Source organism: Ranitomeya imitator, chromosome 9, assembly GCF_032444005.1.
Source record: "Ranitomeya imitator isolate aRanImi1 chromosome 9, aRanImi1.pri, whole genome shotgun sequence".
NCBI lineage: Eukaryota > Metazoa > Chordata > Amphibia > Anura > Dendrobatidae > Ranitomeya > Ranitomeya imitator.
The window spans coordinates 13778590-13797173 of NC_091290.1; the positions used below are offsets into that span (position 1 = coordinate 13778590).

Consider the following 18584-nt stretch of genomic DNA (forward strand, 5'->3'; position numbering starts at 1 on the left):
TGTCTTCCAATGAAGAGTAACCAGCTTTTACTTCTTTTCATAAATGACGCCGGGCGCTGAAGCTTGTTGAAAGGAAATTTATTTTTCTTTTTGCAGAAAAAGAAAAATAGTTTCTGAGCATTCAATCACTTCTGAAAGAGCTGAGGTTAGACGACTAAAAGGGCTTGTAAAAGCTAAGAAAATAAGGATTTAAAAAAAAAAACATTTTTTGTAACCAAGAAAAAGCGCCACCCTCCTCTTCAGGCTGGACATAAGATTGCAGCTTGGCACCTTTCACTAAAATAGGGCAGAACTGTGATACCAGAATGTATATGGACGTGCTGCTACAAGTTTACTACATTGGGCATCGTCAATCAGGTCTTCAGGAGATATACTGTACACATTATTTGGATTTTTTTTCCCCCATCCTATTTAAAAAAAAAAAAACTCTTATAGTTTTGACAAAAGAAAACAAACAAAGTCAATTTTGCTGTCCATCCAAGCCATTTATTACAGCCGTATACCATGGACAACGATCATATCGCAATGCTCGGACTGGCCGGCGGCTCTCTCGACCTGAGCATGACACCATGTATTTCTATGCAGCTGTCACTCTTAGGTCAGGAGAGCCGCCGGCCATGTTATATGTCCATCTGACTGCTCCCTAAGGATTTCAATTATTGACCATTGTTGAGGTGTAGTCTAAGGCGGCCCATTCCAAAAGGAGCGCAATAGTTCATCCATCTGGACCAAAAGGCCATACTAGGAGACCTGGACCGGTAGCTTTACGTTACCGAAGCTTGGGGAGAGCCCACCTTGCTCCAAACATCTTGGCTGCCACCCAAGTGGAACTGAGTGCCAGTCTAGATAGACTCACTCACCGATGGGGCGCAAAACATGACCATTTAGGAGGAAAGCCAAAAGGGAACCACATCCCGAAAATACCCTGTTACTCAAAGATGTGGATAGGTGAACACAATCTAAAACCGCCATGTCTCATGAACTCCTAATTGAGCCTCCAAACCCTAGTTACCAGTGGCCCATATATGAAGACAATCAGTGTTGAAGAGACATCACTTTTCGGTACATATTGCCATGATCGGCAACTAAAGTGGTTACCCCCGCGACGAGAGTTGATATATGGAAATTTGGGCGGTCTTCCTGCAGAGGTGGTCCTTCAGCGAGGCTTCGCGGTATGTCTATGAATATCTGCAGTGTGAAGGTAGGAGACTTCTTTTGTGAGTTGAACGGTTGATTGTTGGCTGTTCGGTTCTTGACGTGTGCAGTAGTCATTGTATATCAAGGTTAATGTTGGCGCATGCAGTGTGTGCTTTATCTGTACCTGTTGTGCCGCGCTGTAAACCCTGGCGTAACATGCATCACGCAGACAGTCTGGTGATGTTGATGTATGGCTCCCGAGCTCTTTCCTCGTAAACAAAGTGTCCCTCTACCGTGCAAGGAGACGATAACATTTAACAAGACAAATGGAAGGTGATGCGAGGAAGCTGCGCTATTGAGGGACCTTGTCTAATATATACCTCACCTCCGTCTGGAGATGGAAAATGATGCTGCATTTTTACAGACTAAGCACAATGGAAGGTGCACGGGGTGGTGGTGAGGAATATATGTCTTACACGAGCTGAGGAACATGCAATGCTAATATATGTATTTTCTGTGATGTTTTATCCATATTGGCCAACGAGTCTCAAAAGTCTCAGGCTTAAAAGAGCAATGGCACCTAGAATTCACTACGACATAATAGAGATTATGATACTTGTATGTGCCCTTTTCAAAGGTATAAAACCGTATTCACGGCCCGAGTGTGGACCATAATGTTCATACTGGCCGAGGGTCTTTTGAGGCTGTCGAATTCAGGTTAGGAGACCCTTGGACAATCCGTACATTGCAGTCCATAGTCAGACCATGGAACATGGAATGTTGTGCCATCAGAAAGGGGTTGACTATATAAAGGTGTCCCTCACTCTGGAGGTGCCAGCATCAATGGTAAATTGTGCAATTCTTTGTCTTCCCCCATGGTGGCACTTTGGGAAAGCGAAACACTTTAAAGGGTATCCATGAGTTAGATCATCAATATCCAATTTGTGGGGTCTGAGACATAAAACATCAATAAATCAGATGTTTGCAGCTCCGACAGTGGCCATGTGTGCACAGTGGATAGTTGGGACAGCACAGCTCCATACACTGTGCTATGCTTATTCTCGGTGCTGCAGCTCAACAATATTCACCTACATACTAGCAGAACTGCAGTATCTGAGAATGGCCACTACACAGTGTATGGGTGTGATGCTAGTCACTACTTATGGACTGTCACGCACAGTGTGGAAAGACTAAGTGCAACACAAGGGGATGGGGGGGGTGGAGCTCAAACACTAGGGAAGTGAGGAATAGAGACCCCTAGGCATCACCCTGTCTGCCCTAAACATCCCTATATAGGTTCTGCACTGCACCTATCACTGTGCAGGAACCTAATCCCTGCCTGACCCTTAGCGATAGGCCCTGGTTATAGAGAGGATGGGTGAACACTAGTCAGTCCCCACTACAACTAAAAGACAGAGAAGGTAGACAAATAAGGGGAATGTTTATCTTGAGCACACTCAGAGAGGTAACACCAGACGTCCTCCAACAGCACCAGAGAGGGGGATAGCAGACTGTTATAGCTCCAAGCCTTCACAAGGAAGAAAAGTGAATATAACCAGCAATTCCAAAAAGCAGACTGGGAGTATGTAGACACCCAGGTCCAGGTGTGTCAATTATATTCAGAGGGAGGTTGCCATTGGGTTCGAGTCAGAAGGATTAAGAAGGTGTCTTCAAAGCCAAACGCAAAGACTTTCTGCAGCTAGTTGCAGAGCGACTGTCTTCAGCATCTGCCACACCTGTGACATGGACAGACCGTGAGGCAGAGAAGTCAGACGTTCCTGCGCTAGTTCCAAGAGAGCATGTGGAAAACCAAGGGAAAAGACAAATGCATTAAAAAAATAAAGTCTCAGTACGTGGTCAAAATACCAAAAAAAGGCAGATCAAGGCAAAAAGACAACACAAAGGGATAGTCGGAACATGGTCCAAGGGTCAGGCAGCAGAAGATCAGAACTCAGAACAGCATCGGATAAACACTCACTAGGGAGCATAAAATACATTTGGCAGAGATAAGGAGCAGACCGCTCAACTAAATAGCTTGGGCAAACTCTAGAACAAAGAACACCTGGAGAAAGACCCGCATCTCCCAGTCCCAGATTGGCCAGCTGAACAATCAATCAAAGCACTGAAAGCTCAGCACACCCTTCAAAAGATTGGAAAGTCAAACTGTCAATCAAAACACTGACAACTCAGCTTGACTCAGTTTCCATAGGGCAGCAAAACAATCACTCACTCCTGACAGTGGGTATATTTATGATGGGCCCTATGCCACAATTGTGGCTTTAAAAAGTTGCATACCTTTGCACAAGCCTTACTCTCAGCATGCCAGTATATACTGTGAGGGCTGAACACCCATGTGTTGGAAGCAAGTGTTTGAGACAATAGCCGGATCTCCACTAAGAACGTTTTATAATCTTTGCACTGACATTCTTGACGATTTCGACTTTTTTTTTTTTTTCTGTGCAAGGCTTGACAAAATGCTGGGAGGGAACAGTTTAAAATAACGCTTCTCGCCATCATACACAAATGAGAATTGACTGGTAATTGTCATAGACGGAGCACTGTGCCTCTCTGTTACATGGTGATGGATGAGCCTCCGCGGCTGTAATAACTCGCACTTTTTATTCCGCCGTCTTTCTGTCGCTGTGTTTTTTTTAATCTTTTACTGACATAATTTCAATCTTTTCTTCATATTAGTTTTATTATTTTCTTTTTTGCCATGCCAGGAACCTTAAAATAACCATCTATTAGAAACCACATGCATCTGGGGAGGTTCAGCATAATGTAACCAGATTGTATTCTGCAGAAAGGGCCTTAGGGTACATATATTATAGCTATATTCTAATGGTGGGGGAAGACTAGGGATCAACTTATAACATGCAAATCCTGTTCAACCTGAAAACTTCCAAACACCGTTCACCTATTTTTAGAAAAATCTTATTAATAATGCAGACTATAACACTGGATAGTCAGACCGGTTGCCTATGTACTGCCTGACTAGTCTTCAGTAAATTTTGTAAAGGGGCTGTCAGGTAGAGCCTGTCCAGCAATCTCTTAAAGTACAGAAGAAAAGGAGGCGTTGGGAGTGGAGTAACACCAGTGTGAGATCAGACTACTTCTTCCTCACTTGAAGTAACACTTGACAGCAGGATCTGACTACACACAGGGTTTGTTTGTAGTCTGTAACCATAGCGACACCTAGGTCTGCATTCTATTTAGTAAGTTGCTTCACATTTTGTTATAAAATCATTGGAGAAATAAAATGGACCCTTTAATCAGGGGTAGACAGGGAATGATTTGGGTCTATGTCTGACTAGGGGCATCACCGCAGATATTTGGTGCTCACCATCCAATCTACCAGTTGTCAAAACTGTAACTGTACAAAGAAATATGTCCAAAATATTGTATGTAATGCATAGCGCCAACAAGGTTATGGCGCAGTTGTCATTATGATAAATTTGGCACAATTTGCGCCACTTTTGTCATAGTATTCAGTAAGTCTCCCCCACGGTGTATATATCTGTGTTGGGCACCCCGGCCTGTGTGATCCCAGACAGAGCGACCCTTGGCAGAGCATAAAAGGTCATCCATGTTTAATTTCCACATTAACGATTCTCTGTCATTTCCGTATCACAGCTTGAGCGAAATGCATTAAAAGCTGCGCATCTGCTCCCAGTGATAAGATGGCGGGCAGCGCGGGGCAGCGCTCTCGCTGCAGGGCGGACAGAGAAATTACTACATAGTTCATTAACAGCATCACAGATATCCAAACAGCGAGCAGAACTTTCCTGCTGTAACGTCGGAGCTGCACATTATCTTCCTGATGTATGGGAGGAAAGCAGATAACCGAGGAAGCTAATCTGAAATAAAGCAGGCCTGCGCCATATCTCCACTCATATACTATGCGGAATCCGCCCCAGAGGGAAGCGGCCGGGCAGGAGGCAAACGACGGATACACATTACACTCCGTATACCCCAGACCGTAAACAGCGCACTTTAATGTCTCTTTATGATAGTGTAACATTTCTCTGTTAGCCCTTCTTGTTTCTTCCTTCCCACCCTCCCTTCTCTCTACTCCTTTATTCCTTCCTTAACACCTTCCTGTTTAGCTCTACTTTTCTTTTCCTCCATTTTCTTCATTTTTTCCGTCTTTCTCCTTCACTTCCATTTCTTTTCATCTCTTGATTCATTTTCTTCTCTCCCATTCCCTTTTCCATCCTTTCATTCCCTCTTTCCTTCCATTTCTCTCTTCATTTCCTATTCCCCATTATTCCTTCCTTAACTCCTTTTTTTCTTTTTCCTTCCTTTCAAGTGTTCTCCTTCTTTCTTATGACCTTTCTCAATTCCTTGTTTTCCTTACTAAAGCCGTTCCTTCCTTCCATACCTCTCTTCATCTCTTCGTTTATTTTCTGTCATACTTCCTTTATTTCTTCACGTCCCTTTTATCTCTTCTTTCCTTGTACCTTTTTGATTCTTCCTTCCTTCTCTCCCTTCTTTCTCTCCCTGATCTCCTACTTTTCTATCTTTCTTCCTACCTTTCTCAATTTTCTTCTTTACTTCTTTCTCTTTCTTGCTTGCTTTCTTTCTTTCTTTTTCTTCCTACCTTCTTTCCTCCTTCATATCCTTCTTCCCTTCTTTTTTCTCTTTCCTTCCTTCCTCCCCTGCTCTTCCTTCCTCCCTTCCTCCCTTCCTTCTCTTCCATCCTTCTCTTCTTTCTTTTCCTTACGTCTCTTCCTTCTTCCACGTCTTCCTCCCTTTATTTCTCCTTCACTTCTTCCTTCCTTGTCTTTAAATCTTTCTCCTTCACTTCCTTCCTCCCTTCTTTCCTTTCTTTCCTTACTTCTCTTCCATTTTCCTTGTCTTCCTACCTTCCTCCATCCCTTCCTTCCTCCATCACTTCTTCTTTCTTTTCCTTACTTCTCTCCCTTCTTCCTAGTCTTCCTCCCTTTATTCCTCCTTCACTTCCTTCCTTCCTTGTCTTCCTACCATCCTTCCTCCTTCACTTCCTTCCTCTCTCCCTTCCCTTCTCTTCTTTCTTTCCCTTACTTCTCTTCATTCTTCCTAGTCTTCCTCCCTTTATTCCTCCTTCACTTCCTTCCTTCCTTGTCTTCCTACCATCCTTCCTCCTTCATTTCCTTCCTCTCTCCCTTCTCTTCTTTCTTTTCCTTACTTCTCTTCCTCCTTCCTTGTCTTCCTACCGTTATTCCTCCTTCATTTCCTTGTCTTCCTTCCTACCTTTCTTCCTTCTATCCGTTTATTCCTTTCTTCTCCCCATTTTCTTTTCTCTCCCCCAGCAGATGATGTTGGAGCAGAGTTTTCCCATCTCGTGCACTTATGCCACAATTATATCGTAGAAGAAGGTCTCACCGATGATACCAGTCTCCAGAACTGACCACGATCAACACAAAATCTGCAACAATTGGGTTTTGTTGAGGAGTTTTCTATTAAATTCACTGGGAAAAATTGGCAACAAATTAGCAAGTGCCCAGATCCCACTCACTCCTCCTGCACTTCTTTGATATGGTGGGATTAATGTCCCCCGATATAAGACGAAGGTCTCCCATATAACCTTAAGATGGTAGAAGTCTACAGCCCGAGAACCAGGTCCCGAGTAGATCATTGACTCCGTTTATGACCCTTAAATCTTGACTGCTGGTTCCTCCCACATAAGCAGAGATTCGTTCTGGAATGTATCATTTCTTGTGATAAGTCTTTTTATAAGCATGTCTTTATCAAAAAATGCATCTTTAATTTTTTTTTTTTCCCAAAAATTCTCCCAGCCGTGTCCCATTAACACATTTCTATGAAATAATCCATTTTTAGCAACCCAGTAGCTCTCCTAGTAATAATGGCTGTTTAGCGAGCAGGAAAGTAGGGCAATTTTTCATTATTAATTATAATTTTATCTCGAAGCTTAATCCCCTAAAGTGCGTTTGTCACTGACAGACTGTCAGGAAGACATACAAAAAAAAACCTACTAGTAAGCAACGAATTAACCCCGAATAGGCCTCCGACGGCTGGGTCTGAATATGCTAACCTTGCCTTCAGTCAAAGTGTAATGACCTGTACGGTGGTCTGGTCATTCTTCCCTTTAATATGACCCGATATGGACCTGCCGGCCAAACGACAGTCTGCGAGACGACGGTCCGCGAGACGACGGTCAACGAGCTGACGTTCCGCGAGATGACGTTCCGCGAGATGACGGTCCATGGTGTCTTGGTCTCTCCCCGTGGTATCATAGGCCTCATTAGAGACTTGCGTGGGTTGATTTTCTGCTTGATTTTGGAGATGAAGAAGGAGATTACAGACGTGTTCTGCAGAGATTTCTCAGACATGCACGAGTAAGATTAATTAATTTGTAAAAAAAAATAAAAATCAGACGGCAGATGTTGCGCGGGGGTATTTTGCCTCTCAGGTTCTGAAATATGTAGATGGGGAACCAGACCGTTCAGGAAATTGCCGAAAACTTTATTGAGCAGAAAACATCAGTATCTATAGTGATCAGGATGAAACATAAAATACTGTATATCGCATTGTTGAAAAATGATAAAACTTTGGATAATACGTCCTTTAATCCAGTAGTAGAGTAGGTTAGTACTGGATTATCAAGAGGTCTGGATCTGGGCCGTCTCCAGGTTTACGTGGAGTCCCATTGGGCCTCTCTTTTGCTTTTGATGTTTTATTTCTCCTTGCCTTCTAAGTGCTATAACTTTTATATATTCCGGTTAACACGGGGGGTATCAGGGTTTATTATTTTGCAGTACGAGCTGTAGTTTTTATCAATACCATTTTGCGTTCCATCCGACTATCCGTCCTCTTTTTATTTTCCGTTTAGCTTGGTGAAGTGACCAAAAAAACAGCAATTCTGATATTTCCATTTTTTTGTTTTTGTTTTCCTGTTTTGGTGTTTTCCATATGGGAAAAATATTGTCATATTTTATTAGTTTAGACAGTTTTTCATATATGGCAATATAAAACGAGGTTTTGTTTTTTTTTAAAGATTTTATTTATATTTTGGTAAAAAAAAGGGGTATATTTAAATTTTATTTATTTATGATTTTCGAATCATGATATTCTGCAATACTGTAAAATTACCGATCTCCTATGAAATGTAGCACCCTCCTCATATTGCAGGGCGATGAAAATCAGAAGACACCTTCCCCCTTTTCCATCCCCTTAAATCACGATCACGATTGACAAACAGCATCTGAAAGGCTAAACGGCCGCGATCAGAGCCAGCTCCATTTGCTGCTGTTAGATTCGAGTGGCGGCTAAGCCGACTGCAAAAGAAAAGTCCCCTATGTAAATGGTGAACAGGAGTGCAACCACCCCCTAGGGATGTTAGTTCTATGCACTCCTGTTCACCATTTACATAGGGGACTTTGGGACCCTTGTTCTTGGGATTGCCAGGTGACCTCCCGGTCAGTGGATAAGACATGTCTATTTAGTGGTATTAGCTACTTAGAGATATTCCGACTATAGACATTTGCTGCAAATTTTTAAATGGATTTGCCCTAAATTCAGTAATATATTTTATTAAATAATAATCAATTTATTTATAAACAGTTCTAGCTTATGGCGGTCACATAACAGCTGTTTTATGATCCCTGATGTCGCCACATTTGCTTTTTATATCCGCTCATTTTTATGAATAATTCCCATTGAAGTCTGCCCCTAGTGGCTCTATCTGGAATCACTACAATGTTGACTTGGATCTGGCAATGATATAACATAGGTCTTTAATGTCTTACTGTAATAAACTGTAGGACAAGCCTGAGATTCTGCTTGTGACCATGCAAGGTAGAGAATTAAGTGTGGACCCTGCTGTAGAGTACAACTGGATTCTTAAAAAGGCTTCCTGAAAATTACCGTACTCATCCAAAGTTGGAGAAACATTACCCATTGAACCACTGACCCTTGTGAAACTGCAACTGCAAGGCTCAGTAGTCCTTAGCCAAAGATATGTACACAATACAGGCAGCCCGTGCAAGGGGATTTGGGTCCACCCAGTAAGAACTTGCACAAGGACATAGTCTCCAGAAGTGCATGAAAGTGCAGTCATTATGAAAATTGGACTGGAGCAGCACTACACTCCATCCAGCTCAACTGGAAAGGGCCTCATTTTTTTTTAAATCTTTGCTGTAAAACCTCCAGTTCCCACTGCATGTTGCTGTCTGAATCTACTAGGAGTGCTAGAGCTACAGGCTGCAGATATAAAACTTCATAGATCTGATCGTTTCCGGGAAACGTCGTCTATGTAGCGCCGACACCATTTCTATAATTCCTGGACTAATGCTTTTAAAAATATATAAGTGGACAATGTTTTATTGACTTTTGGAGTTGGTGGGGCTGCGTCTGTTTATTTCAATCAATGCCCATTAAAAAAATAGAAGACCCTCAATAGACTTGTCTAATAAAACAGTGCAACAATAGACGCCAGGCAGATAAAAGATGATGTTCCTAATGTGCATATAAGCCCGTGTCTGTAGACGACTGTCTTCCTGCCTCTGTAGAGCTGATGGTGAGTAATTTAACCGTATCACCAGACTCGGGGACACCGGCAAGGTCATCCATTAGGGAAGGATATCGGGGAATCGCTGCGGTGGAGGCTTGTCGATGAGGTCACCCTCCATCGTTCTGTATCCAGGGAAGGCACATTTCCCAAGCTCGAGTGAGACAGAACCGCTTTAATTAAGTGGAATAAACTCCTCCTGTGTGGGAAGCGATTTCACAGGATGCTGGCGTAACGCCATTATACAAAAGAGACACAAAACCAGTTCCCGAGCCAAATACGCTAAGCAGAATCTCGTTCTTCACTCCAGTGGCCGGCGAGGTGCCTGGCAACATTGGCAAAAAATAAAGCTAAATTGTAAACCTGACCTGGATGCGGGTGCAGCGGGCACTCTACTCCTGGTCATGGAGTAATGAAATCAGTCCTATGAGAGCAGTAATTGTGTTGTTCCCTGCGATACTGTGATGTTCTCATACACATCAGCATTGATTTTCCCATCCTTCCCTCCTGAACTGCTCTATAATGGGATTGTGTTAAATCCTCAGGGATGAAGAGACTGCTCCTGACTCAGCAGCTGAAGGATGCTCCAAGGCAAGATTTCATAACCCCCCACCGGGCAATGGACCATGGTGAAGAGCAGGGGGCTGCGAAACGCCGCCGACGCATCAGGTATGGTGCAGGCTCCGGATAATAGATGGGATCCAGGGGAAATGGTCCGGAGTCTCTCAATGCTCCTCAGCACACGTGACATTTGCTAATGTAAATAATTGAGCTTTCTGCAGATTTATTTAGCCATTGGTGCTGCTGACATCACAGTATACAGTGAGCTCCCCCTTGTGCCAGCAGCAGGCGGCCGTCATTTTATCATTTCCTTCTAAAGGGAAGCACTCTGCTGACAGTAGTATTTATATGGGGCACTGTGGCAGTGATTATGAGGGGCACTGCTGACAGTAATGTTTATATGGGGCACCGTGGCAGTGATTGAGGGGCACTGTTGACAGTAATGTTTATATGGGGCACCGTGGCAGTGATTATGAGGGGCACTGCTGACAGTAATGTTTATATGGGACACCGTGGCAGTGATTGAGGGGCATTGCTGACAGTAGTGTCTATAAAGGGCACCGTGGCAGTGATTATGAGGGGCTCTGCTGACAGTAGTGTTTATATGGGGCACTCTGTGGCAGTGATTATGAGGGGCGCTGCTGACAGTAATATTTATATGGGGCACTCTGTGGCAGTGATTATGAGGAGCGCTGCTGACAGTAATATTTATATGGGGCACTCTGTGGCAGTGATTATGAGGGGCACTGCTGACAGTAATGTTTATATGGGGCACTCTGTAGCAGTGATTATGAGGGGCACTGCTGACAGTAGTATTTATATGGAGCACTCTGTAGCCGTGATTATGAGGGGCACTGCTGACAGTAATGTTTATATGGGGCACTCTGTGGCAGTGATTTATGAGGGGCACTGCTGACAGTAATGTTTATATGGGGCACTCTGTGGCAGTGATTATGAGGGGCGCTGCTGACAGTAATATTTATATGGGGCACTCTGTGGCAGTGATTATGAGGGGCACTGCTGACAGTAATGTTTATATGGGGCACTCTGTAGCAGTGATTATGAGGGGCACTGCTGACAGTAGTATTTATATGGAGCACTCTGTAGCCGTGATTATGAGGGGCGCTGCTGACAGTAATGTTTATATGGGGCACTCTGTGGCAGTGATTTATGAGGGGCACTGCTGACAGTAATGTTTATATGGGGCACTCTGTGGCAGTGATTATGAGGGGCACTGCTGACAGTAATGTTTATATGGGGCACTCTGTGGCAGTGATTATGAGGGGCACTGCTGACAGTAATATTTATATGGGGCACTCTGTGGCAGTGATTATGAGGGGCGCTGCTGACAGTAATATTTATATGGGGCACTCTGTGGCAGTGATTATGAGGGGCACTGCTGACAGTAATGTTTATATGGGGCACTCTGTAGCAGTGATTATGAGGGGCACTGCTGACAGTAGTATTTATATGGAGCACTCTGTAGCCGTGATTATGAGGGGCGCTGCTGACAGTAATGTTTATATGGGGCACTCTGTGGCAGTGATTTATGAGGGGCACTGCTGACAGTAATGTTTATATGGGGCACTCTGTGGCAGTGGTTTGAGGGGCACTACTGACAGTAATGTTTATATGGGGCACTCTGTGGCAGTGATTATGAGGGGCGCTGCTGACAGTAATGTTTATATGGGGCACTCTGTGGCAGTGATTATGAGGGGCGCTGCTGACAGTAATGTTTATATGGGGCACTCTGTGGCAGTGATTATGAGGGGCGCTGCTGACAGTAATGTTTATATGGGGCACTCTGTGGCAGTGATTATGAGGGGCACTACTGACAGTAATGTTTATATGGGGCACTCTGGCAGTGATTGAGGGGCACTACTGACAGTAGTGTTTATATGGGGCACTGTAGCAATGTATATGGCAGTATGTTAGTATTGCTTATTGGGGCACCCTGAGATATTAGTTATTTGGGGTACTATCGCAGTAGTATTTTTTAGCGAGGGCGCCCTTTGGCACTGGTCATTTAGGAATGTCTATAAGGGGCGCACTCTTGGTATAGGTCACTCTGATGGTGTGGGTAATGGAGATACTTTTCTTGTAGTGGGTTTGGCCTGAACTTGTGATTGTGTCATTACACAGGGAGTGATTTCGGCAGCGCTCCCTCAGAACAAACGTTGTTATTTTGCATCCATTTCATCTGTTCTTCTTTTCCTTCTTTGATATTATTTCTTGCTATTCCGCGCAACTCGCATGCATCCGACCATGTTTTATTCATTGCGACCCATGTCGCTGTATGTATTCGAGCCCAGACATTTTTCTGGCGGATCCTGTATTATTTTCCAGGCTGTCTCTGCGGTGTTCCACATTGATGCTTTTTTAATGGAGTGTTTGTGTGGGGTATTGATTTTATGTTTCTCTCTTGGGGATTGTTTCATACAATAAGTTGTACCGCTTGTTTCGCATTAGACTTCAGACTCCTCGGCTGTAATTATTACTCGTCTGAAATCCTCGATTCTCGCTCTTTATTTTCTGTAATAAAAATCACTCGTTTAGGGCCAGCACCCAACGTGCCGGTTATAAACTGCTACCGAGCCGCGTGCAATATGTGACTGTCACATGGACCATTGACTGTGGCTATACTGGTAGACTCCGATCAGCCAGAACGTTAAAACCACTGATAGGTGAAGGCAATAACCTTGATCATCTCATGACATATGGCTCTTGTCAAGGGTGGGATATAATGGGCAGCGAGTGTACAGTCACTTCGTGAAGTTGGAAGCAAGAAAAATGGGCAAGCGCAAGGATGTGAGCGTCTGACAAGGCCCAAATTTTGATGGCTAAACGGGTCAGGGCATCTCCGAAATGGCAGACTTTTTTAGGGTGTTCAGTGGAAGGTGCCTACATAAAGAAATCCAAGAAAAGACAAGTTGTGATCCCGTGACGAAGTCATGGACGCCCAAGGCTCACTGATGCACGTGAGATGGAAAGGCCAGCCCGTCATGTCTGATCCCACAGAGGAGCAAAAATTGCTGAAAAAGCTAGTGATAGCTATAATAGAAAAGTGTCAGATCACACAGAACATCATGGCGTACCGTGTATGTGGATGGGTAGGCGAAGACCGGTCAGAGTGGCCATGTTGACCCCAGTCCACCAACAATGGACGCGGGAGTCTCGGAACTGGATCATAGAACAATAGAAGAAGGTGGCCTGGTCTGATGAATCACGTTTTCCATCATGTTGCCGGTTGATGCGAGAATGTCACCTACTTGGGGTAGAGATGGCACCAGGAAGCACTATAGGAAGAAGATGAACCGATGAAGGCTATGTGACTGGGCAATTGTTCTCTTGGGAAAACCTTGGCTCCTGGTATCATGTGGATGTGACAAGCATTCTTGACCTAAAAATGTATAGACTAAGTACCCAACTTCATGGTGGCATCTTTCCCTTAAGGCGGTGACCTCTTTCAGCAGGATAATGCCCCCCCTGACACACTGCGAAAACTGTTCAGGAACGTGACAAGGAGATCATGGTAATGACCAGTCTCCAAAATTTCACAGATCTCAATCTGATCCATCATCTGTGAGTACTGGACAATCCCTTTAAAGGATCCAGGCGATATGCCACAGGACACCACCAGAGACCTGATGAAGTCCAGGCCTCCACGGGTCAGAGCTGTTTTGGAGGCATGAGGGGAACCAACACAATATTTGGCTGGTGGGCTTTGGGCTTGACACGATTTTTGGCTATTGCAGACATGTTCGCCAGTTATTGACATCCGTCGGCAGCAGAAGTGATGTCACCGCGTAAATGTGCATAGGTTTTAGGCTTATTTTAGGGGTCTTTGGTGTGAAGAATTTGATGAAGCACTAGATACTGCATCCTTTCTGGACATATTAAGGGACCACCATGGGGTTTGTGCATAGAGTCGCATTTTTGCTATTTGGCATCACGACAACGGTCGCCCCCTTTCCCCCATAGTAATCAATTAGGAAACTGACATCCGTCTCCAGAAGATTCCTAAACAAATCTTCATCCTCCATGACGGGCGTTGTAGGACCGTGTTGTGTGTATCTTGTTCTCCAAGGTGCTCTTGCCATAATCTCCCATGGTGCGTAATGTATGCCCGTAGCCTCTTGTATCAAGCTCCGAATGTCTTTGTGATGTCCTTTTATTATCTCCTAACCCTCTTCTCCTTCTCCCGCCTTCCGAGACACGGGAACAATAAGGGAACAGTTTTCTTCGCATGCCACGGCTAAACCGTTGGTTACAGACAACAGGCTCAGTTGGTGGGTGGCGAGGGTGGGTCTTCCGCCCGGTTTTGCCCTTTTGTACGGAGAACAATGACCTCGTATCTCATTATGCCTCTTTGTTTTCAGTAGGGAATGGAGTCTCTTCTCGGAAATTGCCACGTACATCGATCTCCCTGCTCCTGTGACACAGAAGAATAGACCTCCATATCTCGGACTCTGTATATATACATTTCGAAAACCTCAACTTTTCTGGGTCCGGCGGGCTTCCTAAAGTCCTATAGACCTGACTGGGAAATTACTGTGAACTCTTTAAGGGCTGGAATTACTTTTCTGCAACTCATTTTTGTTGGATTTATTTTGCTGTATTGGATGAAAATACTAAAACTGAGATACAGATGAAAATGACAAATCGAACAACAAAATAAGTGCAAGGTACTAGGAAGAATAAGGCAAAACTGCCCAGTGGGGTGTGGACTATCAAGGGTGCCGCTATATTATACAATACCACGTGACATCAACCATTACCTAGGTCCCACGCAGAACATTATGTATGGCTTAAAGGGAACCTGTCACCTGAATTTGGCGGGACCAGTTTTGGGTCATATGGGCGGAGTATTCAGGTGTTTGATTCACCCTTTCCTTACCCGCCGGCTGCATGCTGGCCGAAATATTGGATTGAAGTTCATTCTCTGTCCTCCGTAGTACACGCCTGTACTAGTAATCTTGCTTTGCGCAGGCGTGTACTACGGAGGACAGAGAATGAACTTCAATCCAATATTTCGGCCAACATGCAGCCGGCGGGTAAGGAAAGGGTGAATCAAACACCTGAAAACTCCGCCCATATGACCCAAAACCAGTCCCGCCAAATTCACGTGACAGGTTCCCTTTAAGCAGACACTGTGTGTAGCACCTTCTGTTTATTTCTGTGCATGCGTTGTGGGACCATAAATAATGTTCGGTGTGGGACCTAGGTAATGGTTGATGTCACGTAGTCCACAGGATTCATTGTGCAGTGGTCTTTCCTCGTATGGGGTCTTAATATGGCTTGACCTAAATATATGTACTTGTCTCTTTAACCCTGCTGTTGTCTTCGGTCAAAAACGACCGACCTTGAACTTCAATATTCTTTAAAATATTCAAGATGCGGCTCTGAAACCCGTGGCCGACCGACCCATCCTCATTTAAGTCAATCAACCACAAGTTTCAGAACCGCATCTTGAACACCCCAAAAAATACCAAAGTTCAAAATCGGTCTCCCCAGACCGAAGACAACAGCAGGGTTAAGATTAGAGGGTACTATTTTGCCATATTCAGGGTGTAATCAAAGGTTCTAGGGTCCCTTAACCTAGTTGTATAATATAGTGGTACCCCTGATAGTCCACACCCCACTGGGAGATTTTGCCTTTTTCCTCCTAGTACCTTGCACTTATTTTGTTGTTTGATTTGTCATTTTTGTTTTTGGATTTTTTTCATTTTTTTTTCTGAAAAACAATATATTTATTTTGATTTAACCATTTGCTACGTAGTTGTGAGATACAGATGACCCACTCTTAGGATAGGTCATCAATATCTGATTAATGGAGGGTCAAACACCTGATACCCACCCCATGATCAGCTGTTTTTTAGGTCCCACGGCTGCTGGAAGTGCACCGTGTACAGACCAGAACAACACAGCGCCGTACGCTGTCTAGTGGCCATTCTCTGGTACTGCAGCTCAACTCCTATTGAAGTAGATAAGATCTGAGCTTTAGTAGCCAAGATCTGACGCTACACAGAGTACAGAGCTCTGATGTCCTTCCATCACCCGGAGGACCCAAAAACGGCTGATAGGTGTCAGTATCTGTTGTTCGACCCTCTACCTATGTGATATTGATCAATCTGATCTGATATTCTGGTTCTAGACATCCCCTTTAAGGATCAGAAAATATTGTCTACTATTTCCCTGTGCAGCATCGGGCTGTGCCTGGTAGTCAATGGAAGTCAACTGGAATATCAGACACAACCATAAGACCAGGGTGGCACTATAACATGTAAAATCTTTATTTCAGACATCCCCAGTCATGGGGTCAGAGGGTGTGGAACATTATATGAAATATTGGGTAATATCTCAAGTATGAACTTGTTACTGTCATGAATATTCATCTTCTTACATGTCCCACGACATAAAAATAAAAATAAAAAATTAAGGTTTGGCATATTGAATTTCACGGTGCTGGGGTGTAATGGATTTTACTTTTAGGAAAATGTTCTTTAATTAAATCAATGACTTGTATCTATTGTAACGCGCTCCTCAACATCAAGATTGGAACACCAAGAAGGAAAAGTCATGGAAATACGGGAATCACAGGATGGATAGACGTGTTACTGATCTGCAAAGGGTGAAAAATGGACACAGAATTTGCCGTCCACCTTTACTTACATCGGTCGCTCTTCCCTGCACCCGTTCATTTATTTCCTTCTTCGTATAATGTGTGCATTTTTGGGGCTCCAGAGTAAAAGTATAACTTGTAAAGAGGTAAAACTCAATGTTGAAATCGCAACACTAAGAATGAAAAGCTACGGCCTGCTTGGCCTCCAGACTTGCCTCTCATCGACCACATCTGGGACATCATTGGTTGGCAATTGCAAAGGCATCTGCCAGCAGCGGATCTTGATGATTTCCATTTTCTATCCCCAAGTATATTCAGCATTAATACACTTAATAACCTGACTGCATCTGATGCTGTAAGAGCAGACATTTCTGCATGTGGCGCTCATACTCCAGACTGAATAAATCCAGAGATTTTGAACATTTTGTGTCTTTTTTTTCATAATTTGCAAATTGATCTCCATCCTGTGATTTTTCCATAAATCCACAACTTTTTCATGGTGCTGCAGCTTTTATATTGAGGAGTGTATAATAAACCTGAGCACTCGTGTTGTTCACATTCCGGCTATTTTTTTTGCACGGGATATATATATATATATATATATATATATATATATATATATATATATATATATATATATATATATATATATATATACATATATATACCCTCTGTATATCTTCGAGGCTATTAGCACTTTACTGCACATGTCTTACCTGGAGATACAGACGATGATATAGATATAAATAACGTGATACATTTCTCATCTTATGCGCTACATTATATCACAACTTGAAGCCACGCGCTCGCTGAGTGACGCCAGCAGATGGTTATGGGCAGAACTAGAGACTGATCGCAGATTCCTCCACAATCAAATACATTAGATTTTGATACTTTACAATGTGAGAGATTCAGGAGATTTCAGATCCAATATAAGAAAATTGGAAATAACTTGAAGCATAAAAGGGAATCACAAAATGACTGGTCAAACCAAGCTCAGGAGCTTCATGCACCCTTGGCGGGGCCATCACAGCTCGGTGTATCTTCTCTCCTACTGGTTTTCTCTTTCTTTACCCTTTTCTGGCTCCTGTAAAGTCACATCTGTCAATCAAGCAAGAGAGGCGCAGAGATAAATGCACAACGAGTAGGTGAGAAGGTGCAATGATCTGCTCGAGAACCTGTGCTTAGTTTGAACAGTCATTTTGTGATGATAAACTCCTTCTAAAAAGTCCAAATCGGAAAGAAAAATCTGAGAAGTGTCCTCTTACCTAAATCAGATGGGAGGTCTCTCTACCTATTTATTTAAAGGCAGAAACCACCAGTCAAGTCCAGCGAGATGGAAAAATGTCCAAGAGGAGCCGCCCTGCGGACCCTTTACCCCGAGCCCTGACTCTTCTCCTTGCACCTGGCTTGTCTTTATATAGGGCAGCTACATAATGTCTCCTAGATAGTTTTTTACAGAATATTTTTCTTCCATCCTGCAATAGAGCTCATTTGCATACTTTTCTCCCATGGAGCATTGCCTTTAAGACTCCATACCCAATACTTCTCCTAAATGTTGCACTCAGCCAGCCAGACTCTGCTAATACTGATTAGGGGCAAACAGGCTGTCTATACTTGAGTTTCTTGCCCGGAATGTATCCTTAGTTTTGCTGCAAGGTTCATTAAAGGATTGGTCATTGGCTTATTGGTTAGCTCCTCTACTGGGTGGTACTTGCAAGATGAAAGGGGGGACAATATTCAGGATCGGCATTT

At 43.6% G+C, this 18584-nt stretch overlaps 1 protein-coding gene across 2 annotated transcripts in view; it reads left to right on the forward strand.

The window, feature by feature from the left end:
* Positions 1–17249, forward strand: part of TRIM44 (tripartite motif containing 44) — a 66106-nt gene extending 48857 nt beyond the window's left edge. Inside the window, exons 5-6 of one of the 2 annotated variants that reach the window (XM_069739944.1) lie at positions 10192–10315; positions 14587–17249. In XM_069739944.1, coding sequence (XP_069596045.1) covers positions 10192–10279 — 88 coding nt within the window. In that variant the 3' untranslated portion in view covers positions 10280–10315; positions 14587–17249. The remainder of the gene's footprint in view (positions 1–10191; positions 10316–14586) is intronic. The other variant, XM_069739946.1, reaches the window with a different exon arrangement.
* Positions 17250–18584: the final 1335 nt, after the last annotated feature.